At 31.9% G+C, this 26,511-nt stretch overlaps 1 protein-coding gene across 1 annotated transcript in view; it reads right to left on the bottom strand.

Moving 5' to 3' along the window:
* Window positions 1–26,511, bottom strand: part of LOC133204275 (cell death abnormality protein 1-like) — a 54,967-nt gene that overhangs the window by 15,936 nt on the left and 12,520 nt on the right. The window contains exons 3-4 of the mRNA XM_061340014.1: window positions 12,097–12,195; window positions 10,944–10,986 (exon numbers count right to left, since the gene is read on the bottom strand). Of these exons, the coding sequence (XP_061195998.1) occupies window positions 10,944–10,986; window positions 12,097–12,195 (142 nt within the window). The remainder of the gene's footprint in view (window positions 1–10,943; window positions 10,987–12,096; window positions 12,196–26,511) is intronic.

The following is a 26,511-nucleotide window of genomic DNA, read 5'->3' as shown; positions in this document are numbered from 1 at the left end:
AACATAACTGACTACACTGTTAACGTTCCTATGTCTCTCTTTCCTCTTCTATTGTATATTTACTTAAATCTCATTTGTTTTGAATTTTAGCGTTTTATTTGTAATGACGCACCAGACCAATAGTAAATGAATAACACACCATGTAATACATGTAGTCGTTCAACTGTTGATTGCTGCAACAAGTGAAGACAATGTATTGTTTGAACTTCATATTATTCCAATTTGTTAAAGATACATTGTATAGTTATGTCATATGTGCATGTCCAATACCTATAATTTGAAAGTTACCTGGAGGGAATTACACCCACCCCCAATTCTTAGATTCATTTAAACCATAGTACATGCAACACTTAATATTTATAATTAATTTTGCTGTTTTTCTTATGATGACAATATTTGCATATGATATTGTAATTTCATTGCAGAAGAAAACTTTTAAGGGCATCAATGTTTTCATGTGGACATTGTTAGAGCATGGTTCAGTGTTGTTAGATCTACATCCTGTCATCTAAATATCTGTTCATAACACGTTTTGATTCTATTATGAAGTGCATTTGTAACAATATTAACATGATTCAATACGCATTTCAAAATATCAAATATGAGGAAGCGAATAAATTTGATTGATCATTTTAAATCTTTAAATGAGTTTTATAAGCATGCACAAACATTTTATTTTCAGGTGCATTTTAACTTAATTCTTAGATTGATGAGACAACATGCAATATGCTGTTTGATTAAATGATAGCCTGACCAAAAAGTTAAAATATTCTCAAGTGCTCCTGAAGAGTTTCTCCTCAGTAAATACTTTAGATTTAATATGTATAACGTTACAATCATACAGTTATAGACGACTTAGTTCAACAACTCAAGGAACATCTCTTCAGAAAGATTTCTATATATCATATCACTATTATTTGTACAACAACAAAAATGGCATTGAACATACTGACCTTCATTTCCTATAATCATAAATGTACGGGATGCTTTAACATGTAGTGAATAAGTAACTTTTTGCATACCATATTTTTTCATTATCGAAAACTGCTTTTCAATGCAGTTATTATACCTTCAACTTTTTCTTTGAGAGAAGGTAAAGATGAGATTACATTCGTGATATGGACGTCATTAATGGTAACATTACTTCCTGTAGTTACATCTAAACCAAAGAAAAAAATGTTGTGAATAAAATGAAACCCATTTATAAATAACTCATGACATGACTATGATTTATAAATCATTCCTATTAAGTTTGGTATGGAACGAGCTTCCACCTGCATCCACAACGAATTCTTAAAAATTTGCATTTGTTATTGCAGGAAGATTCATATGTTGTGTATTTAATTGTGACATGGTACCAAATAATTGCTTATTTCTGCGCATAACAAATTTTGCATAAAAGTCCATAACCAATGAAATTTCTTATTTGCTTTGTCTTTTTCTGATTCTCCCAATGGTTTATAGGAGTTAGTAATATGATATATTAAGTACTTCATTATGACAATTTTATACATTTTGTCAAGGCGAAATAGATCTGCTCAGAGATAACATGTAATTGGAATTTTCACTAAAAAGAGTTTTTTTAACTATGACGCCATGGTTGATAATTAAATGCACATTATGTTTCCTCTATAAAAACAAAAACAAAAACAAACATGCGGCCCTCCAATCTTCCCAAAAGCACACACAATGGAAATAAAAAATACAGAAAACCTAGAGAAAAAAACAATAGATAAAAAAAAAAGGGTTATGGATAACTGTGTGGTAGTGATGAAATACAATTTATGGAAAATTTTGACCCTGATAACTGTTCCCTATCATCATATTTCAAAAAACAAAAGAAAGAAGTACAAATGTTAAATTTCAATTTCAATTACCTACACATGCTTATTGTATTTAATATATAAAAAAAATATTTAATTGAATAAAATAAATGCTTACCAGTGCATCCACGTTTTGAGTTACAGTGCTGTTCTTCACATTGGCACTTCTTCTGACACTCTTTCCCATAGTTTGGATGCGGACAGGGTATTTCACAGTAAAGACCTATAAACCCCTCTTCACAGTCTACTGAACATATAAATATATAGAAACAAGAAATAGATTAGCAAATACATGTACGTTCATTCTTATTCAGTAATGAGAAATTTGTGACGAACATATCTGATAATTTAACATTATTACATGTCTATGGGTACATACGAGGGCCGTTCAAAAATTACGCGGACTCTGCTATTATTTACTCTAACAGACGTCATATAGAACTGAAATTTCACAGGAACATATTTCTTAAAAATTCTAATAAATTTGTGGTAAAATTTTTTGATTTTATTTAATATCTCATAAAACTATTGCCGTTTTGATACTGCTGATGGTGATATACAGAGCACGGCAAAAATGTTGAAAAACAAACATGCGATATCCAAAATTGTATTCATTTATTTTCCATATTTCATGATATTATTCAACAATTTTCTCTAAAATTTCTTTTTATTGTTTTATTATTAAGTATTTAATTTTCTGGCGTAATATTTGAAGTACTAACAGAAATATTGTAATTTTTCTCCGATGTGACCCCTACGAAATCAACTGCAAAAATGACGTCTCGTGATTTGACGGAGCAGCGCACTTTTATCAAAATTAATCATGAATCATGCTGGGAAACCGCCACTAGAGACCCAGAATAATCCTAATGAAACATGTAGTAAACTAGCGGAATATCCGGCACATCTCTACAAAATGTAAAAAAAAGAATTTTAAACTGTTAGACCTTAGTCAAAAGGCAATACGGGAGGAATGGAAGAAGTTCTTCGACAAAACACTGATCTGGACTGTTAAGAATGTGATTGAGATCGACTGATGTCAAACCTTACTTCAGAAATATCTGCAGTTTTGGGGGTTTAGCACAATCTAAAACACACAATGATAGTTTTATAGTTTTTAAGCTGAATCGGAAATGGTATGTGGATGTTTATTCAGAGTGGATAAGGTAACCAAAACTATACAGTATCCAATACTAAGGGAAAATATTGAGGAAATGAAAGCTCCCATTTTTTAAAATGCCCGTGACGTTGAAAGTTTTACTGCGCCGTGACTTCATGAGATGTCCTGTTAAATAACTTGAAATTGATACCAATTTACAATATTTTGGTATGAAATTTTGGTGATCATATATGAAAAGATTCTTTTATATTATTTATGACTTTTTGCTTGATTACCTATGTCGTCAAATATATTTTCTGTGCAACAAGTCCGTGTAATTTTTGAACGGCCCTCGTACTTACATATATGTAACCCCGGTTGAAAGAAAGCATTCTTTGACCAATTAAATCATTTATTATATATAAAAACATTTAAATGATATTTTTTTAATTTAAACTTAATTATATATGTAGCAGACTGTCTTGAGCGTAAAACTGTCCTTCATGAGCTAGAAAAAAAAAATACAAGAAGTACCCTGTCATTCTGCTTCTGCTCTGAAAACGTCAAGGCAAGTAATTTTCTCAAGAAATTTCCAAAAATTAATTCCATTTCATATTTTCTTAATGAAGAAATAATTTCGTCCTTTTACTCAAACCGGTCATATATTTGTAGTGATGAGAGAGAGAGAGAGAGAGAGAGAGAGAGAGAGAGAGAGAGCTTAGCTACATGTAAGTAGGAATATCTAGGTTTTAGATTACTTGTGAATGACGAGATTATTAAGCAATTTTGTTATGGTAAATAAACAAAGAAAGAATGAACACGAATTTGTTGACCATAGATCATAACCTAATCCGAAAAAAGTCACCTGACGGATTTCTTTTGCATCCGTAGATGTGATGACAGTCCTCTTTTGTACAGGTGCAAGTCTTACTACATTTCAATCCGAACAGCCCCCTTGGACAGGTTAAGTTGCATCCTCCTCCATAAAATCCTTTGTTGCAAGCTGAAAGCGATATAATGATACGTCTTTATAAAATTCATGCCGTAACTCATTTAAAAATACATACGTTTTAATAATGCTTTTTTGAAAGGCTATATAGTTGTACATACGCATACATTCTCCGAGTGTTTGGTTCCATTTATAACCACAAGAACACTGCAAAATGTCTTCTCTGAAATTCATATTATAATACAATTTTTTTTAATAAATAGGATTATTAGATTTTCATGCAAAATAAGAGAAATAGACTGTAAAAAAATTCTTAACTTCTTAGTTTTGAATATTGAACTGTTTATCATTAGATTTACCCATGGCTCAGCCTAATAGGAACGACACACAATGCAGAAATCCACAAGTAAAGTGCATTTGCGAAAAACATTGCTGAATAGTAAAAAATTACTGGAGAAAATATAGTGCTTAGATTTTTTTTTAATTTTATTATGAGCAAATATCCTCAATTACATTTCTGCCCTTTATAGATGTTTTCCCTCTTCCGCGTTATACTGCATGCTTTATCAAATAGATTTAAATGAACTTTTTCATGTGTATATTTATCTTGCTTTAGCACACTTTCTGTCAGATTAAGTAAAATATTCATATTCAATGCCTCATAATGGTGAAAGGGTTAGGATTCAATCTAGAAGAATGCAGACTAAAAATAATAATTGAGTGAAAAAGTTGCTTCTACGGGGCCGATTTCAGAAAGAAAAAAAAATACGACAAGCTTTGGAATTGAAAAAAAGTATAAGTCACCATTATTAGCTTAACCTCAATATTCTGAGTAGGACTCATTTTTCTTACAAAATACAAATCTTTATATTGACAGTTTGTGATTACACAACACAGTGTCTAATTCAAATTTGCTGCTATTTCTTAATGAGAGAGAGAGAGAGAGAGAGAGGGGGGGGGGCGGGAGGGAGAGCTTACTGAGAACATTTTACTTAATTTAATTATAAAATGTTTATTTCATGATATATCCAAATTGGTTTATCACAACAGAATACACAAAATAATTACAAATCTATAATTGTTGATTACATTCCGATATATTAACCTTTTAGATTATGTACTGATATGGTCTTTATGTCATTGATTTACTGACATTATGATTGGCAGTATTTCAAAACTATTATATTACTATATAAGGGGGCCGACTGGGGATTTCATTGCGTATTTACTCTTTTAAAGCAGCTATTTTACATAATTTGTAAAAATTAACAATTTTAGGAAATCTCAGGTTAAAAAATCTAATTACATTTTTAAATAACTGTTTTTTTTTTTTTTTTTTTTTTTCAACGATTTTTCAAATGATGGTAGATAGACGTCGTAATAGTGTATTTTTGACGTTATGAATAACCGAAGTTCTTTAAGAGGGGTCATTAATTATGCCATGAAATAGAAAGTATAAAATAGATGCTCTTGAAATTCTAAACATAGGGAAATGAGAATCTTACAATTCTTATTATTTTTTTATACATAAATATGTGGTATCTTTTATGTTTTGTAATACCCCATAAAAACAGGAAAGTAACATGAATTCTGATATTTTAAGATGCGCCCTCTGGATACCACACAGTAGAATTTTGTGTTTCTTTCATAAAATGTACAATAAAGTATTACTCATCAAATAATATAATTTGAGCAAAAAGCGCAAAAAATAGTATTTTTCTATATAATCCTATAGTAAATGTGCTTGTATTTTGAGGTGGTCCCTAAAAAATAACCTGACAGTACATTTTCACTAAACTTGGCATGTATACTGAAGTCAATGTAAGGTACATATCGTATAAAAATTAGAGAGTTACTCTATAGTAGTTTTCACACAATAAAACCCAAGTCGGCTCTCTTAAGCTTTGCGTTCATGAGAGCATTTTTTTAATTTTTTTTTTTCAAAAAATGGTTAATGATCCATATAACACAATAAAGCACACCAAAATATATGGACTGTTGATTAGCAAATTTATATGTTTATAATATCTATACTTAAAAATGAATAAGTTTTGCAGAAAAAAACTTTGAAACGCCTGCAATAGAACTCATGCTTACTCCTCTAATAATATACTAGATATAAGTGATGTTCTTAAACTATATTCAGATTTTATTCGTATAGTGATATTAAAAGTCTACTTTGCTTTCGTTAAACAGTCGTGAAATAGCAAAACAAAAGTTCGGTAGCGGGCATTGTTAGTGGATCTAAGATACTGGCAATTTCAATGAAACTGAAATCAATCATTTAATATTGATAAAATGTCATTGGAAAATATTCAATCAAAACTTGATTTAAGTGAAATAGATCAAATAAATTGTAATCTCCGATTTAAAATGTTAAACATGACATATTTGTCTACATTTGCAAAAAATGTACTTCGCGTTGGAAATAACGTAAGCGCGACATTATTAAATATAAAATACGTTATATAAAAGTTATTTTTTCTATTGTTGATAGATTCCTTTAGACACAATTTCATTTTATATCTTAGGAAATGTTATTTTTTAAAGGAAAAATTTACAAAGATTGCCTGGGGAAAAAGGCATGTTGTAGAAAGCCATTGTAACGGAGTTTGGGATTACTGGTCGCAATGTACACGGATGTGATATGTCGTAGTAACTTGGAAGTCCGCACTATTTAAGCATTATACCCTAGATATATCTAATCCTTGGATATCTCGAAGTTTTTTTCTCGGCCCCTAATCGAAATCAAGATAACAAGTTTTGACCGTATTAAGCTTTGCGTTCCTGAAAGCATGGCTATTTGCAAAATTGGTGAACGCTCTTTTGCACAAATAACTCAATAAAACACTCCAAAAGTACAAAGTTTGTTATTTTGTAAATTTGTATGTTAAGAATACATTGCTAGACATCAAGTACAGATTGAGGCAAATTACAAATGATTTTGTGTTTTGACGTATTCTCACACAAAATTGAGCAAGATTATAATCATTCCATCGATAAATATAAAAGAAATAAATATGCACATTCCAAGTATTTGCAAACCTGGAGAATTTGGAACGGACATTGTATTTGATCATTCTTAACTTGAAATATATTTGTTTAAGTAGTAATGATGAATATTCATTATAATTATATCAAAAACATTTAAGTTTTTAATGGCGAAATCATCAGTGACAACAAAATAACATGGACTTAAATAAACGTGATAAAACAGATTAGAATATGACCATGTGTAACGAACTTTAATTTGGCAAATTGTTTTGTAATTGAATTGATCACAATAAACCAAACACATTTCTATTATATCCAAATTTGAAAGAAATATTTCAACATTAAATTCAAATGATGTCTATTATTTTTTTAAATGCCGTGGTTTATTTCAAACCCATTTAGACTTTAAAAAGGCGAAAAAAGGAAAACGGATCAGGTCAAAATATTGTAATTTACAATCAATACACTAAATAATATCTGACACTAAATAATGTCTGAATTTATAGTCATATCTGCTGTAAAATGAGACAAAAAGGGAACATTCTACACGTTCAAATTAAGAATGGTTTCATCGTTTTTGATTCCAAATTATGATATTATGTTTTGCTCGTTGAAAAGAAATCAGTTTCAGAAAATAGGTAGTCTTCTTTGAAAAAGGCAAAAAAGATGACGTCATGAAGCATCAGTTAACCATACATTTTTGTGTTGTACTCTGGAAAACTATAAAAAAAAAAAAAATCTGAAAATGGCCGAGGAAGTAGGACATATGTCAAAAGCGAGCCATACATGTTTGTATATATAGTACAAGCGGTATTTGAATGATAGACTATTCTGCTTAGACGATGGTGATCTGTGCGAAAACAGGTTATCTGTAAAATTCTTATCAAAAACATTGAAAATAATTTTTCTTTAAAAACAGTTCTTACATTTAAATTGAAATTCTGGCTTTATGCAAAATATTGAAATACAGCTTAAAATTTAAGCCATTTTGAAGAAATTTTCAGAATTTGAGGATAATGACAGAAATTATTACGTCATTATACTAAACTACCAAAACATTACGTCATTTTAAATCGATATGCAGTCACTAAGGGTCAAAGAATCTTGTTTTGTTCAACTAAAAGTAAGCAGTTTTGATTTTTTTTCAAGAATTCTCAGAGCCAAAAAAAGCACCTAAGTTAACCTTGTTCTTTTATCTAAGATACTTCATTAGTCGCAGTAGGTTTACATAATATCAAGAAATGATTCTTGTGCGGTATATGATTCGCAAAATTAAATTCTTCGTACATTATGAAAGAATTCTATCTCCATTCTGTATTTCATACACAACATTGCTGTACTTGGAAAAAAAGTGGGCGGGGTGAAAATTATGTTACAAAGTTTATTAAATAAAACTCATTCATTAAAGCATAAAAATGTTAGAAATGCCAGAACGAGTTAGCTCTGAACAAGCGCAGTCCAAACCTTCTGCTTTTGCAAAAATAGCATTTTTAGAGCAATTTGAAGTCATTGTAATTCTTTCAATTGTCACGGCAACCAAGGGTACTGTGACGCGTCTAAAACAAGCCTTCGTGAAAACCCATGCGCAGATTAAGTAGATTGGGTCTCGTTAATGAAAAAAATTACTCCCCATTTTCATGCATTATCAGCAAAACAACGTTCATAATTTTGATACCATTAGATGCAAAGCCAATTATTAGAGAAAAGCCATGCCATAAGTACAACTGATAATATGAAATTTCTGCTTTGAGGTCTGCTCTGTAAGTTCCCTGATTTGTTCCCTTAAATGGAAATTGACTTTCCAAAAATATACATATATGTTTAGAAGAATTTATTATATAAGATGAGGAAATGTCTTAAATAGATACTAAAACATATAAACATAATACACTTCTTCCTGGTGATAAATACAGAAAATCTTGTATGTCATAAATAATTTTCTGTACTGTCTTCTGATAAAGCCCGATGATATTTTAATATTTTGAACGCAACAATAATATACATATACACAAGAGTCTGTAAATAGAAGTTGTATAAACAAGAAACATTTTTTCAGTCTTTAAAACCCGTATTTTAGAAAAGAAATGCACTTTTCAAATAAAGCATCATATTTAAAAGACCTATATCTTAACATCACATTTCTCATAATAAAATCTGTGGAGCATCTGTTCGAAATATCTCCCTGCTATCCTTCAACATAACAAAAAAATTCAAATACTTCAGGATATAATTATATAAATACAATTAACAACATACATGTAATAAAATGGCACGTTTTTCTCGACAACACGAGTAAAATTTTTAACCAGAATCGTATTTTGTTTCTTAACGACTAGCACTTATACAAAATTCTGTTCAACTTAAGAGCTCTTTAAAGTAATGTACAGAATAGCTGAGGTTTTGGCTTCTATTAACGATTTTAAAACTATTTTGACACATCTCATTACGTATGTACAGTATATCATAATTTATACCATACATGTGGTGGATACTATAAAGAAGATAAACCTATGCTTTATCCACTGGTATGCTTAAGTAATAGTACTTCCGGTTTTGACACATTCCCTAGCTTCCAGATTTCAATTTATCGAAACTTTTATTTGTGCAAGTTCTTGCATTATCAAATGAATGCTAATGAGCAAAAATATTTGCTAAAAACAAGAAAAGACTCGTTTTACCTCAATGAAATGTCTTTTCCCCTAATAAATGCGATTTTGGATGTTACACGTATCCCTTCCCCCACCCAATTCTTCTCATCATAGGAAACGTTTGGCCTAGCAATGAAATTGGCGGTGCAAGATTCATTTAACCAAAAAAAAATTCTTTCTTACATTATAGAGCATAACTTGCCATGGATCTAGAGGTAACCTAGCACAGTCGCCGTACACAGAATGGTTTCAGAGTAGGATTGATGATTTCTCGCGTCCTTACAATATTATATAACTTCCAGTCAAAAGTTTGTATTAAAATGAATCTCAAATAGATTGCCACATGTGTTGTTAAAGTCACAGCATATATTATTCCAAGATTTCATTTTTTTCTTTTGGCATGACAACGTCAACAATGCGACGTCATCAATTTACTTAACTGTTAAAGACGGAAATCGTGTGAGATAAATAGAACACCTATAATTATTCGACTTGATATTTGCTTTATCCAACTTGTTGAAATGGTGTATATTCTCTCGGCAAGCCCCGTCAATATACACCATTTCAACTCGTGGGATAAAGCAAATATGAAATCCCACAATATAGATTGTGATGGATAATATAATCAAATAAGATAGACCTTATGACATGTGTTTAGTTTGTAAGTGCTGGCAAAAAAAAAAATAAATAAATAAATATATTAATAACAAGTCATTTCCATTTCAAAAATCAAAAGATTTTTGCAATATAATATGAAATACCCTAAATATATTGAGCGGCTAAAAAGATTTTCTCCTTTAATTGCCTAGGTTTCTTGAACCTGCTACAGCAATACTAGGAGCATTGCCAGAGAAAGTCGATATATAAACAAAAAATGGTACCAAAACTGAAATTTGGCGATGCCAAAAAACTTCCTCGAAGTTTAATTTCGTTCCGATTCTTTCCCCATCCATATTAGACCATTGACAGTTGCTGTTGTATTTTCTGCGTTAGTGCACAAGTAATACAAAAGTAATTTATATTCAGCAGATGTAAATACGCCATCATAATGATCCATAGAAAAATTAAAGTAATTGTTTCACCTATAGGTAATAAAATACCTCTCTCTCTCTCTCTCTCTCTCTCTCTCTCTCTCTCTCTCTGTGTGTGTGTATGTGTGTGTACATGTATTTGTTTGTATAGTTATAATGCTTTGTGTGAATGTTAGCTCATACAAGCTTAACTGTGCACTAAAGACAATTTTTGAAAGAAAAAAAAATGAATAGACCTGATAGAGAAAATATTAGTTGTTATGAAAAGTTTGGGGTTTGATATATCTTGCACTAAACCGAAGGAATAAATAAATCAGAAAGAGAAAACCAGAAATTATCATAAGGCAAATAATGCCATAAACTAAAGGTTTCCAGGTTGATCTCTCCTTAGGAGCTCACCTTTCTTTACTAGAGCTATCAATGTCATTGATGGTCATGTTTCCTATTAAGAAAAGAAATATAGACATTTATATCACATCAAATGATAAAATATACATATGATAATTTAAATAAACAGAACAACCCAATTTTACCCTTATTAATTTAATGACTTGTTTACAAGATATTGATTTTTAATGCAATTACTTCTTTGTTGTAATCAATTCAACGGCTGAAGATTTCAACATCACAACTGGAGAATTACATTGCTAACTTTAAAAAAAAGTTGACATATTTCTGAAGAAATAAGCACAAATTAAAGATATTACAGCGTCCAAATTTTATTTTCTTTAATTCGAAATCTGCACCAATGATTTTTTGTAAGTCCCATTAAATCTCAGAGCAGATTTATCTCTCATACAGTGAAAACAAAACATGATTAGGGAGTTAATTCTGAAGTGACACTAACAAATATATATTTGTAAGCATAATTATGATTTTCACTAGGTAGAAAGACAAAAATCCTTTTGTCAGCTTTAAAATAACGATCGTTTGTCTAAGGGTTTAAAGAAATGACAATATGTTTTGCTAAGAGGGTGTCGAAATAGCTATCATACGAATTGAATAGTCAAAAGATAATTGTCACCTCATTGAAATGAAATACAGAGATGAAATATAGGAATGATATAAAAATCGTATACTATTACGTACAATAAGATGTTTCAATGTCCCTCTTTCCAGCACTGGCGTCTCTTTGCGTTTGGTATCGAATGTTTAATTTAAATAGTTCCTTGGGACTAGTTAAATGAACTTGCCAATACAAGCCATTATTTTTGCATATACATACTACAATACTATATTTACCGCTGTTGCAATAAGCACAAGAGCTAAAATCATATTATCGATTAAATATCGAGTCGTAAAACTTCCAAACACTGGTTTTAAACACAACGTTTCTTTCAAGACATTGCATCTACATCCAGACATGCAGCACTTCAAAGACTGCGTTTATAATTCACATTATTAATATTTGATAAATGTGAAAAAAAAAGAAATAATGTGATGAAACAGTTTTTTTATTTCCCATAATCTGTATGTCCAGGACACTTAGAAATAAAACTTATATTTGCATATCCTATGTTTACTATTACAGGATTTAAATTCAGCGATTTACCTATCATTTTTGTGCTCAGGGATGAATATGAAGAAGAGACTCCATTGGTAACATGAACATCATTGAAGGTAAAATTATTTGTTGTTCTTTCATCTGAACCTAAAGAAAAAAAAGTGTTTCAGACAAAATTAATACATATTTTTGGTACACATTTAGACGAGGATTAGAGTGGAAATTGGATCAATTCCTTCGTTGCAAAACTGATCCTTGAAATCTAATACGCATATCATTACCGAAGTATTCATCACAAACTTTTTTTTTTAAGTGTGGCATTAAGGATAATTTGAATATCTTTACTTTTTTTCCACGACTTCGTTTGAATACATTCATTTTTTTTTAATTCTTGAATTTTCCTTTCCAGCGGTTTAAAAGTAATCTATGAGATATTAAATTGATGACAATTTTGTGCGCTATTTTGCGATTTAGAAATACTCAGAAAGAATGCAAAAATCGGATTATTTTGAAATTATAACATTATGACCTTAAATTTAATTTTCTTTGAAGTTTCTTTTGATAGCTACGAAGACAGTCATACAAATTCAAACAAACAAACCAATAAAACTAAAGAAAACTAAACATAATAATTGTAACACATAAAGATGCATCAATGTTTGGTAGTGATGAAACACAGAGTGATACTTGGAACAAGAAAATAAACGTGCAATATAAGAATAGTATGCTACAAAGCTGCTCTATACTAATAATGTAAATATATTTATCATGCGTGATCAATAAATATATATATTTAAATAAATTTAAATTGAATGAATAAAAATGTTACCAACACATCCTTGTTTTGGGTAACAGTGCTGCTTTTTGCAATGACATTCCTTCTGGAACCCTTTTCCATAGTTTGGATACCGACGGATTGTTCACAATACTGACCTATATACCCCTCGTCACAGTCTTTTTAATATTGACATACATGAAATAAAAAATACAAACTTTTAATGATTGGAAATTTGATTTTTTTATTTCATTTTTATCAATTTTCCCCTTTTCAAATACTGAAAGAAACTATTTCGGTAATTCCAATATACTAAGGACCAAAAAACATTTCCATGTGTACCAAACAAACATGACATACATTTTTCTAGGTGGAAATTCACGGTCAAAACATTAGATCACGGTCCTGTGCACCGCCTTTATCAATGCAGCCGCCATTCTTTAACGTGTCAGATTTCAAACCGGTGGATAAAAAACATTATTTTTTTTTTTCATTTTCGTTAAAGAATATACCCACAAAATTGATGAGAGTTAGTTCACAATATTATGTTAAAAATGTATTTCTTTTTCAGAAATTCTGAGTAGTAACTATTTTCCGAAGGATGACAGACCTCAAATATACTGAAGGGTGTGGGTAATAAACAATCCACAGGAAAAAGTCACCCAGAAGAAGGAATCGACTTTCAATCGACAATGTTTTAAGCTGGTTGGTAGATAAACATCATTCATCATTACGGACAGATCATTAATTATACGTGTACTTTGAAATCATGATTTCAGAATCGAGCCATTCAGCTGTTGTAGTGTGTTTCATTGAAAAACTTAAAGTGATAATTGATTACACATTTAGTTGACAATTTCCATAGAATCAAATACCATGAGCAAATTATTTTGTTTTAAATTTATTTATTTATTGTGCGTATGTGTTTGTGTGTGTTTTATGCATATAAAAAGTAAGTAAAAGCAAAAAAGAAAAAAAATTGGTAATTTATTTTAAAAAAGGTGCTTATGAGCTAATGCCGTTATTGTCAATATACAGGTACATGTATATAGAGAGAATGAATAGTAAGTTGATGTTCAGTGAATAAGCACAACACCTGAAGGATTTCTTTTGCATCCATAAATGTGGTGACAGTCCGCTATTTTACAGGTGCATTTAAGGTGACATTTAACACCATGCAATCCGCTTGGACAGGGACTTTCGCAATTTATCCCATAAAAACCGTCTTTGCAAGCTGTAGATTTACATAATATATTATATCACTCAATTGACGCTAGCATGAATTGAAAATTTGTCAAACTTTTCTAATAATGATATTTGGGAAAATATAAATTTACTTACTTACACATTTTCTTAGTGTGTGATCCCATTCAAAATTAAAGGTACATTCTCTAAAATTTTCACTAAAAAGTTATAACTGGAGAAAGTTCATGGAAAAAAGTTTCGAGTTATTTTTACAAATAGATATAATAAATTGATAAATATTCTTTAATTTTTCATCCTTTAAAGTAGTAAACAATCATGTATATGATTTACCCATTGTTCAGGTTCACTTTAAAGGCGCTGGATGTGGAAACCAATAAACAAAATATATTTTTGAAAAACATTCCAGCATTATCATACACGATGTATATGATATGTGTTGTAAGGTTCAGACTGTGTTTAACTAAATTTATATTCTTTGTAGTCTTTCCTACTTCCGTGTTATCATGGATGCTTGATCAAATTTTGAATGGGTTTTCTCAGTTGTATTTTTCCTGCTTTTGCAAATACATTATAATCCATTCATTTGGTATATCTGTAAATAAACAGGATTCATTCTGAAATTGAATTGCAAAACGTTGATTTTGGCATTTTTAATTATTTCCAACAAAGTCTGCTAAGTATGCTATTGAAAGGATGCTATTTCCGGATTGTTTAAAAAGAAGCATGCATATTTTGATATACCTTTCACCTGCACTTTTTTGCATTTTTAGTTATTTCTAGCAAAGTGATTTTAAAAGGTTGTAATTTCCGGTGTATTTAAAAAAGAAAAGAGTCATGCATGTATAACTTTTACATATCAAGTAGGTTACAGGAGTGAGTGAAATAAGGCTAACTAAAAATAGACACTTGGAAACCCATCATTTAAGGTTTACATATCAGCGTGATTTCTACACTCCCCAGAATATGTTAGTCGTTATGAATTTATGTTTTCATTGAAGTGTTTTCGATAGCTTTCTGGATACTTCTGAATGGATAAGGTGGTATAAACCTCGTCACCATGTCATTAAAAAAAGAAGGTCAGGAACAGAAGGGATTTGGCGGTTTTGCTGGTTAGTGGCTGTGGGTGTAGCAAACTCGTGGCTGCCTATTGGCTTAGCATAAGATTCATTGAACTTAACAGACATTTTAAGTATTGATTAGTCACGTAGGCATATTTCACCAGGGTTCAATTGCATATTTTTTTTTTTAGAGATTCTATATACGGGTATATGGATGTCATTGCTCCCTCATTTCAGTAACCCAATTAGCAATCCCTTTTTATTTGATTTCTGGTATTCAATGTTTTGCGTTCACCTTGTGAATTTTACAGTCTTCTTACTTGGGAATATAATATCCTTTTACACAGAAGCGTCATTTCATATTTTTATCATCAGCAGCCCCCCCCCCCCCCTCTGCCCTAAGTGTCAAATAGTCGTTGACTCTGATACTTAATCAATAATCATTTTTAATGAGACCGATAAATGTAAGAAAATGAAAATAGAATAAACGAATTAAAAATTTTCAAGGATACATATACAAATATAAAGTAAATTGATTAGTAAACAAATCTGAAAAGAAAGACACCCCAGGTTGACAAAGTGAAGATAACATCCCTGTAAAATGAACATTTTACATGTAAGTACGTACACATTTTCTTTCAACTTACTTGCACGAATACCGATTATCGTGTTTTATCTAGAATAGGTTTGAAAATGCCAAAAAGTAAATACAATTTTGAAAGAAGATTTTAATCATTATGTTTTAATTATTTATTTACAAGAAATTTTCAGATATTACAAAGACATGGATCTATTCAGATAAAGATATGTTTGATGTGTCAACTCTTAAAGCTTCCAGGCATCAATTATCAAACTCCTGCTGTCTTGGGGGAGGGGTTCTGCAATTATTTTTACATTTATAGAAACACATTTGAAACTGATATATTGATATCATCAAACATAAATAAAATATTTTTATATTTTATCAGCAGATTGTCTACCTTTACTCATTTTGATCTTCGATTGCATTCTTCCCTGTAACGAGTATAACAATATCGGAACCTAATAAAAGGTCAACTTTTGGACCTCTGCACACCCACCCAATCCCCAATTACCCGAATATAATTAATGCTCTTTAACACATCAGTTACATACAGGTAATTGGGGGTGGGTGGGTTGTTGAAGAGTTGTAACTTATCCTTGCATAGGTTGCTGTCTCCAAGTTGATTAGATACGCAAGAACATGCTCTACGTATGAACAATTTTTAAACGAGGCCAGCTATTTACAAACAACTTTATGAAACAGGGATATCAACAGTCTCGTTTGAAGTCATCATTTTTTGCAAGTTTTATGGTCGATACAATTTGTCAGCAAATCAACCTATCAATAAGTCAAATGTTGACTGACATTTTTTCATACTAATTGTTAGGCCATTATTTAAACACTGGAATGTCTACACTGAAATGTTTTCCTGATCGTGACAAGGAGCACACGGCGGGTGTGACCGGTCGGCCGGGAATACTCACTCCTCCATGGCACCTGATCCAACCGTGGATGGTTTTGGAGGTCCCCGTTTGCTCTGCTCCCAATTTGTTTTGTTTTTATTTAATGGACTTCGAGCTTGAATACTGTTCATTATATCAATATTTTATTGTTTGTGATAAATCCTTGGGTAAAGGTGACTTCAAAACATTTGTTCCTAGCGAACAATATGATTCCACATTATTTGTTCGCTAAAAATCACGCTTTTTGTGATAGAAGATATTCTGATGACATTAAATAAGTGGCCCTTTTTCTGAGATTACTCAGGTATAAAAGCACAAAAAAAAAAAAAAAAAAGAAATAAAAACATCTTTAAAAAAATATGACTGAGTGATAAAATGTGGTTTATTATGTCATAGTTAATTCTTTTCCACATTCATTTTTCATAACCATATTTGTTTTAAAATTCTACTTTACATATTACTCATAGCATACTCTTTAGAACTATTAACAAAGAAAAGATAAAAGTAAGTTGTAAACTGCACAATTGCCAACAAAACCAGGATGATGATACTGTACAATAGGGCTTTCTCTCTATGTTTCCTTTCAGGAGATGCACAATTTTACAAATTTATGGCTGCAAATTAGAAATATTTTTTTTTTTAAATGAATACTCTCGATGAGACATTTATACCTTGTAAAAATGGTAAATTATTAATAATCCATACAATTTGATATTTTTTCTCATAATAATAGAAACAAGAAGGCCAAATGTAAGATCAGAGCAATGGAATATGTCGTGGTAAAGAAAGTAAAACAAATTAGGTGAGGACAAGGTGCGTCATTTTCATAATCAATATCAAAAGTTCTTTTAGGTTACAAACATAATTAAATTTCGCAGCTGTATACTCCTGATCCCGAGGTAAAAAGATAAGGAAAAGTCAAGGTTAAATTGTTCTCATTTAAATGAATGAATCATTGTTTGCAGTTAGTGAAGTCTAAACGGAATTAATCAGTCATTAAAGATGTATCTATAAAATATGAAAGTAAACTACTCTTTGCAGGAATTTTAAACAATTTACTTTCCTTTGTTTTTTAAACACTTCTAATTAGTTTGATAGGAAATATCCACAAAGGGATTGTTTTGTTTTACAAACCCTTATATAAATATAGAACCAATAAGATAACAAGATTAAAGGGTTTAAGGAGGAAAAGGACCTTGAGCTGAAAAAATACTTGTCATTCATTTTTTTTTATATTTTGTATATTTCTAATTATGTCCCACATATCTTAAAGCAGTTATATGACTAGGTTTCTTACCTTATTTTGGAGATATTGGTTGACAAATACTATGCCCTACAGTATCTAAGTGGAGTTTTAATTCTTCATGTTTCCGGACTCTTTACTCTGTCCATAATGGGATTTTTTTAAGCATATATAAAACATATTAAATTGGACATGTATCTTTTAAAGTATTTCAGAGTATAAATAGATTTAAAATTCGAAAAAGCAAATTTTGTCTATCACACTGCATCTGGGTATGGAAAATTACGCACTTTTTAAGACAACTTAAACAATAAAATAACGTAATTTACAAAAAATTCTATCATTCAATATTTTTTTATTTACTTTGAAATGCAAATCCTTCAAATTATTGATTAACTGTAAAAATTTCGAATGATGAAGCTGACCTCAATATTTCACAGGACATCGTTAAAGAGGACATAAGCATGGCAAAAAACGTGTCACTACATTTCTCGATTACGGGAAAAACCAACTGTGACGTCACACGTAAGCTAAATAAGCGAAATAAGATATACCTACATAAGATTTCCGTCATCAGCCATGCAAAAATAATTTTTGTGTTCCCCGTTTCTCAAATATTTCATCATATACCGATTATAACCTGTTTTTACATAATAATACCGCCCCTGTGTTCACCGAGTATGATCTTGCTGTACTAACAGATCGTGTATGACGTTACCGACTTGTTGGACGCGCAGTTTAGGAAACAGAGGAGTGGATCAATCTTTTTCACAACTTGTTAATGCCCAGTAACTTACTTTTGACATTTTTGTGTTCTTGAGAAACTTGGTTTTGTTATATATATAAATATATCACTAAAAGGGTAACCACGAAATGGACATAATGTTCTTTAGCCATAGAGGCAAATTGCCATTTTTTTTTTTTCTTTTTCTTTCTTTCTTTTTTTTTTTTTTTGCATATGGAAAAAAAAAATTACCAAATTGAAATGATGTATTGTTTCCTTATTATAAGTTAAGATCTGATGAATTTCCGGGAAAAGTTTGAAATCTTTTCATTAATAATTAAGTTTAATCTACTTCTTTTTTTCAAATATTTGCAATTATTTCTTTATTGTTTCCTTTTGTGTGATTAAATTTCATTTATTCTCACGCTGAAAAATTACAAAATGTCTTAACTTTATGCTTGGCTTTACATAACTTTATAACCTTTCGTTATTCTAAAATTCTATTTATGTCCGACTCATATGATTTTGACACTAATTGGAAGAAAAGCCCTTTCTGCTTTTTGGATACGCCGTTTGTATAGTCAGGACATACTTTTTCAGATTAACTGGAAGAAATACGGCATTGCGAATCAAACTAAGCATTTTCAAAATCAAAACCCTTTAAATACTGTTAAAGTGTATATAAGATGAATAATGACCACTGCTTGTCAAAACAGTATCAAATCAATTCTGAATTTATCTGGCTATGCCTGCAAGGTATGCCGTCTCTAATTATACCATTCTTGATAAAGTACACATATAAGCCATTCTCTAGAGTTCATCAAGTTGTTTATACTTTTGATTAAGATCTAAAATTTTGGCATAAAGCGGAGGAGCATTAAATTCGCAAACATTTTTGTTTGCAAATAATTATAATTTTGCGTTCATGCACAACCTACATGTGCCTAAAATTAAAACTTAATACTGTAGATACTCTTTAATTAAGATTAATTTACATGTACTTAATCACAAACGTCAAACGTGCGCACGTTATTTGTAATTTTACGCCATTCATGGAATAGCAAATGAGTAACATTAGGAAATTAAAGTTTACCCTAATTTTGTACTCGGTTACTATTTGAAACAATATTTCAAATATAGCTCTCTCTCTCTCTCTCTCTCTCTCTCTCTCTCTCTCTCTCTCTCTATATATATATATATATATATATATATATATATATATATATATATATATATAACACACGAAAGATTGTGGTGTTTTCAAACCCTTTGACATTAAAATAACTATATATGAATAACACAAGTGTTGGCAAGTGTAATCTGGTTCCCGTCAAAAATTGAAAATGCCAAGTAGTTCCGTCAAAAAACAATGAGCGAAATGCGAACTTGATCTATAACTCAACAAGGTAAATTCACATGCCAAAAATCAGCTCAATATCTGCAAGCGTTTAGAAAAAAAATGCGGAAAACCCTGAGAAATTAAAAAGGTCGTAATTCCGTCAAAAATCATTGAAGTGGAACGAAATGCAAACTTGATCTGTAACTCATCAAGATACACTCACGTATCAAAAATCAGCTCAAGATCTGCTAGCGTTTAGAAAAAAGTGCGGAAAACCAAGTGGGAGAGACTGACAGACAGACAGAGGGACAGCTAGACGGACAGACAGCTAGACAGACAGACGGACAGACAGACAGACGGACGGTTTCACCGGTAGGGGACTAATAATCAAATGAATTCAATTTTTAAATCTAATCAATAAAACTAAAGCAAACCATTTATTTAAATGTTTAAGATAAGCAATTTATCAAGACGCTTTAGAGCTGCACAGCAACTGAAAATGTAAAGAAGATCTATCGCCAACGCTGTAAACTATTCCCAATTAACCTAAAACGGTCAAGGGCATAGACTAGACTGTTTGAGCTGAAATATGGAATATCAATTTTTTATTTCATGTATATTTTAAAAAATACTTGAATCTGATTCTGGTCTGCATGATATCATTTTTATTGACAAAAAATTGATCGAGGATGACAGTTTTTCGCTATTGCACACATTTTTGGCAAAATCACGAGTAGTTCCGATACAGCACAAACTCCTAACACTTAATTTTCAGGTTAACGTTCAGCTAAACAATTCTATTTTTACGCTAGTCACGTGACACACAGTTAATGAAAACGATTTAATTGGTACTGAGTACAAATCTATTCATTATGTGAATCTATTTTACCTTGCCTATATTTATTCAGTTGCTTTGTTACAGAGATTATTAAAAGTAAAACATATGAAGAAGGTTCTAGTTCACATTTCAAATTGTCTTCCTTAACATATCTAAGTATTTATGTGTTTACTACATCAAACGGAATAAAAGTGAACTGGCCCGTCTGGGATGGCAAAGAACTGCAATGCAAATACTGCGAAGGTATTTGTTCTAATGTCTGGATTTCCTATAAATATGTACCTTATCACAAACAAGGTTAGACAGGTCCGTCCAAAATGCACGATATCGCATAAAACATAAATAAGATAAAATAACGCAGCCGTCTCTTTCCTCGATTTATTTTGAAACTCATTACATCATCGAACCGGTTATGGTAGCCTAGTGATAGGGCGTTCGCTTTGTGAACGGGAGGCACAGGTTCGATTCTGGTTCGCCGCGCTGCGTCAAACCTAATACATAAACATAGGTAGTGATTGTTCCTTCGCCAAGCGGCCGGTGTAAAGACGAATAATGACCCCCATAGAATAATGATTCGACGTCGAAAAATGACCCTTTTGCCCGTAAAAAAAGTGTCATCACCCTAAAAATCTGCATACCCCACGTGAAGAAAAATGACCCCCGTAGAATAATGACCCCTTGTGGATTAAAGCGGCTTCAAGTTGAAATGTTTAGGGGGCAAATTAAAAATAACAAATCAAGAGACCTGTTGGCCAACATGCTCACTTGAGCTAAATTGGGAATAAATCGATGATGTGATGATCTCATTACATTATACAATTATTGCTGTTTTTAAAGTAATTAAGTCAATGCGATGATTCAGAATCTAGAGGAGCTAAAGATTTAACAAGCCCAAAGGGCGAGAAGAGCATTGTTTTTCGATGGTGGAAAATCACTGATCGTCCTGACAGAAAAAAAAAAAAAACAGCAATAACTGTGTTATTATATGATTCAACGATTAAATTGATACAAACTGATTAAGCAGACATGTCAAGTTTCTTGTTTACATTTGCTCAAGTCCTAGCCAAACACAGTGAAAGAATCGGAGTTAACATAAGCATAACAAGTATTAATTTTGCATTTGAAATCTAGTTTTGGTGCAGTGTAGAAAAAATAAATGTCAGGCATAGCATCGAAAGGGAAATGGCGCATTATAAGAGGCAAAATGATAAATTACATATGTACCTTAGAAATATCTTTGATAAACCCCTCAAAAGTTTATTGATTTGAAGGGGATTTCCTTCTACTCTACTGCATCAAAAAGTTAGGGGTAGGACAATCAGACTTGCAATGATCATTCTCAAGCGAAAAAATAAAAAAAAGTTCATGGAAATGGAAGGGGGAGGACACCCGACCCCTGATTCTACATGTATGTGCCTGAATGTTATGTTCATCTTGTCCACTCATGTAGGAGAGATTTTTAACTATAGAAAGAAGGGATTTTTACGAGACTTTCAATGAACATTTTCAAACTAGAAATTGCTAAAATTTACATTCAGAAAAGGAGGGACAATCCCTCCCTCTTCTCCGATTCTTTGTGCCTGAATAATATGTTCACTTGAGTGGAATTTAGATGCAGGTGAATTTCAGAATTGTTTTAAATCTATTTTGAGTTCAATGTAGGAAAGATTAATCCTTATATTCACCTGGAAGGTCAATGAAATGGCCTGTCTTTAATTATAAATTGAAAACTTTAATCTACTTCAATAAACACTGTATTGAAATGATTCTATATTGATTTGACAAATGTATCACTGTTTTAAAGTGGATTTTAGAAATAAAATATTCCTCGAACATGTATGTATCCTATTCTCAAACGACCATGTTTACAGACTTGAATGTACATTATACTGGGATTCTTCTTTATTACTTCTATATATTTGAAAAAGAATCCCCATAGAGTAGACCACTGTTTATAAATAAAATTGAATGCACGATTGTATATATTTCAGACATGTAGAAATTTTATGTCCTTCTTATGTTTGCCAGGTCTGCTTCACAATTGGCCGTTCTACTGACTATAGACGATAAAGACCAATTAACAACGAAATTATCTGACAAACGGGATGACTTCAGCTTTTTCTATCGTTAACTTTCCCTATTTATGAAGTAATATTCCGGTATCATTTGTATATAATGTTTACGTCTACCAACGTATTCGATACCCAAGAGCACGATTAAATCGAGGCAGACTACTGACAAATACATGTAAGTTGATGTAACAGGGGTTTCAACATCCTCGTTTAAAGTCAGCAGTTCGTAAATTCAATGGTCGTATCAATGACCCTGTCAACAAATATAACCTATAATTGACTGAAATGTTTGGTCCTTGCTTTTATACTAAATTCGACAACGAAGTGTCCGGTGTACCTGATTTATTCATAGGGCTCACGGCGGGTGTGACGGGTCAACAGGGGATGCTTACTCTTTATAGGCACCTGATCCGACCTCTGCAATTTTCGGGGGTCCTTTTTTATGCCCTGTTAACAAAATTGTATTGTGGATATTTTAAATTCATCACTGTTCGTTATCTTCACCTTTTTTCATTAAGAAATGTATATATCAACAGTATGTCGTTCGAAGGAGATATGTCATTTTCGAAACATTCTACCTAATTTGCATGACGTTTTGTGTCATTCAAAGTATACATATATATTTCATTGCATAACTTTCCGTATTTATTTCCGAAAACTTATCTCATTCCTATTTTTTCCTTCATTTTTATTTAAAGTTGATCCTATTCAAAGCATGCTGATAACATTGGGAGACATGTTTACCAATGAAAAGCTAGAATATCCCACCTGTGTGTTATTTAGCTATGAATGTCTATAATCAGTCAAATATCAAAATATGATACAAATGGAAGACAGTCATAAAGGGAAATTACGTTGAGAGTTATAACCAATGGTAGCTATTTTGCGATTTTCAATATGTGCTGAGAACACAATAGGCTTAAAAGATAGAAATATATGGAAATAACGAACAGTATAAGCTCAAAAGTCCATTAAACAAAATAGGAACAGAGCAAACACGGACCTTCAAAACATCAGAGGTGGGATCAGGTGCCATGGAGGAGTGAGAACCCCCTGCCGACCGGTCACACCCGCCGTGTGCTCCTTGCCATGATCGGGAAATAACGGAAAAATCCGTCGACAATTCAGTGTGTAAATAATGGCTTAACAATTAGTATGAAAATATTGTTTTCTTGCATTTTAATTGCGCGTTTGTCCAGTGTTGGTCAAAAAGGGCATAAAGAATAATACTAATAATTGAAGTTCAAACATTGGCATCAATCACGTTATAAATTTTGTATCATGCACTCCGTTGGAAAAGGGTTCATTTTTCAACGGGGGTGAATTTTTTATAAGACGCACACATAAAAAAAATGACCCCTAGGGCTCTTTTTCTACAGAAATTCAATTTTTTTCTACGGATGGTGGGTCATTTTCTGTCGTTGAAAAATGACCCCCCGGTCATTATTCTATGGGGGTCATTGTTCGTCTTTACACCGGCACTAGAAATGAAAGTCAGGGGTCTTTATGAGACCTAAAAAACCGAGGTCCCTTGTCACAGTAAGCGTAAACACAATAACGTATCCTTACTGCTCAGTTGCCCCGAGTGCTGACTTCAGAACTAAATTTGAAATCCTTTACCGGTGTATGGTGACCTCTCCCTAAAAATATACAATTTTCGAATGGGACGTAAAACAACATACAATCAGTCAATCAATCAACCAAACATAATAGCTATAATCCAGTTTGGTAGCCCATGGCTGCTGAGGTACATGTAGTCATTCAATCTACTGTCACGTTGAATTCCCACAGCGTTACGTATATCCGTAAACACTTTATAAACTTCTCTCCAGCACGTCATTGCCGCCAGTCTGCTGGTAGTGATAAGGGGAAATTAATGAATTCCGCAAACTGTACTTAACCTTAAAGTCACTCCACCTCTAGATTAAAAATCTACAAAATATTTCGACTTATCTAATTGTAGATTGGCATAATGTTCGTACTCCGAGAAATATTTCCATTAAAGGCAAATGAAGACTTCCAAAAATTCGTACACGCATCTTCTTTTATTGCATTGTGGGCTGTTTGTACGGAGCCTGCTGGATCCTGGGAATTTATTAAAATTTCACACCATATACCCTTACTTCACTACACGGGGATATTCTGATGCAGTCTCCACAACTAAATGTAGGTCTACCTCAGGAAATCATTTGGTCTGATTGATTGTATGTATATTTTACCTCTCACTCGTGAATTTTTCACTCATATAGAGACGTCACCATATACTGGTAAAGTTATTACATGTAGTCCCCTACCGGTGAAACCGGAGGGGACTGTAGGTTTCCTCTGAGTCTGTCCGTCCGTCTGTCTGTCCCTCTGTCTTTCTGTCATGCAGTCTGTCCTTTAAATTAAGACCTATATTCAGCATTCGTTGTCATTTAGCACTGAGCGTTCTTTATCGTGCCAACCAAACATTGAAACAGGACCTCGATTTTAAGATCTACTCTGGAAGACCCGTGACATTCACTTCTATTGCCGTGCGCTTGGCGAAGGAATAAACACTACTTATGCTTAGTTTTGGTGCGGTGCGGCAAACGAAAATTGAGCCAGTCTCCCAGTCACAAACACCCTACCTCTATTTACCGTGATCGGTTGGAAATCTATTAAAGAAAAAGAAAAGAAATTCAGTCACGTAAAAAAATGCTTTTATTCAACAAAAAATGCTGTAAAATGTTGACTTGAAGGCACAAGCAAGAGTTTCTTCTCATTTTTCTTTTTTTTTTTTTTTTTCTTTTCTTTTTTTTTTTTTTTGTATAACTCTGCTTCAAGGTCATATAAAAACAGGTCGAGTATGTACATGTGGAATGCACAATCGGTGTCTATATATCGTAATGCGAACAGATTGTTGAAAGATCCTCTCTATAGACTACATAGATATTATTATGTAATATTGCTGATCTGGCAGAATCCATATAATAGGGATCAACATTCCACACATAACGTAACACAAGTATTGTGTAGATATTGTCATTTTATTAGATGAAAATAAAAAGAATATTATTGTTTTATGTAATGATAAAAAAACAAGCTAAGTGGAGATCCAGACAACACTGACAGCAGAAGTTACTTCTATGAAAACCCCTGAATATTACAAAGTGATCTCCAGTGCGACACAACTAAAATTAATAACCTTGACAAAATAAAATACAGCATAAAAATACCCCCCCCAAAAAAAAAAAAAAAAAATCAAAAGAATGATTGGATGATATACAGTGTATACAGAACAAAACACATCATACAGAACAAAACATAGCAGCCACTTGCATTTACACCAAAATCAACCGCCTATATACATATATATGCTGTCTTATAAAGGACAAGATAGGCTAAGACCCCATTTTGGCCCCTGGTTTGGGGTGTCTTTTAGAATGATGCAACAGTTTATCAATAAAAACATGGTGTCACCCTTGCCACAAAATGAGTATTCGTTCTAAGTTATGGGGTATACAGATGTCACAGGAAGGTCAGAAAATATGTCGATTTCCGAATTTTCTCATTTTTATGCATTTTTTTCATCGATTTAACAGCATATTTTGTTTCAGAAAACATAGAGCACAAGCTTGCCTATCTACCGAATTTATATATTTTATGCACTAGTGTCAGATGCATCTTGTGTATAAAAATCTCAGATAGGAAAGGTTGTGCTCTATGTTTTCCGAAGTGAAAAGTATCTCAAATTTGACG

Source organism: Saccostrea echinata, unplaced genomic scaffold (assembly GCF_033153115.1).
Source record: "Saccostrea echinata isolate AGI-Se365-2 ecotype Australia unplaced genomic scaffold, CSIRO_AGI_Sech_v1 ptg000052l, whole genome shotgun sequence".
In the NCBI taxonomy this organism is placed as follows: domain Eukaryota; kingdom Metazoa; phylum Mollusca; class Bivalvia; order Ostreida; family Ostreidae; genus Saccostrea; species Saccostrea echinata.
This window is presented reverse-complemented; position numbering and strand designations above follow the sequence as displayed.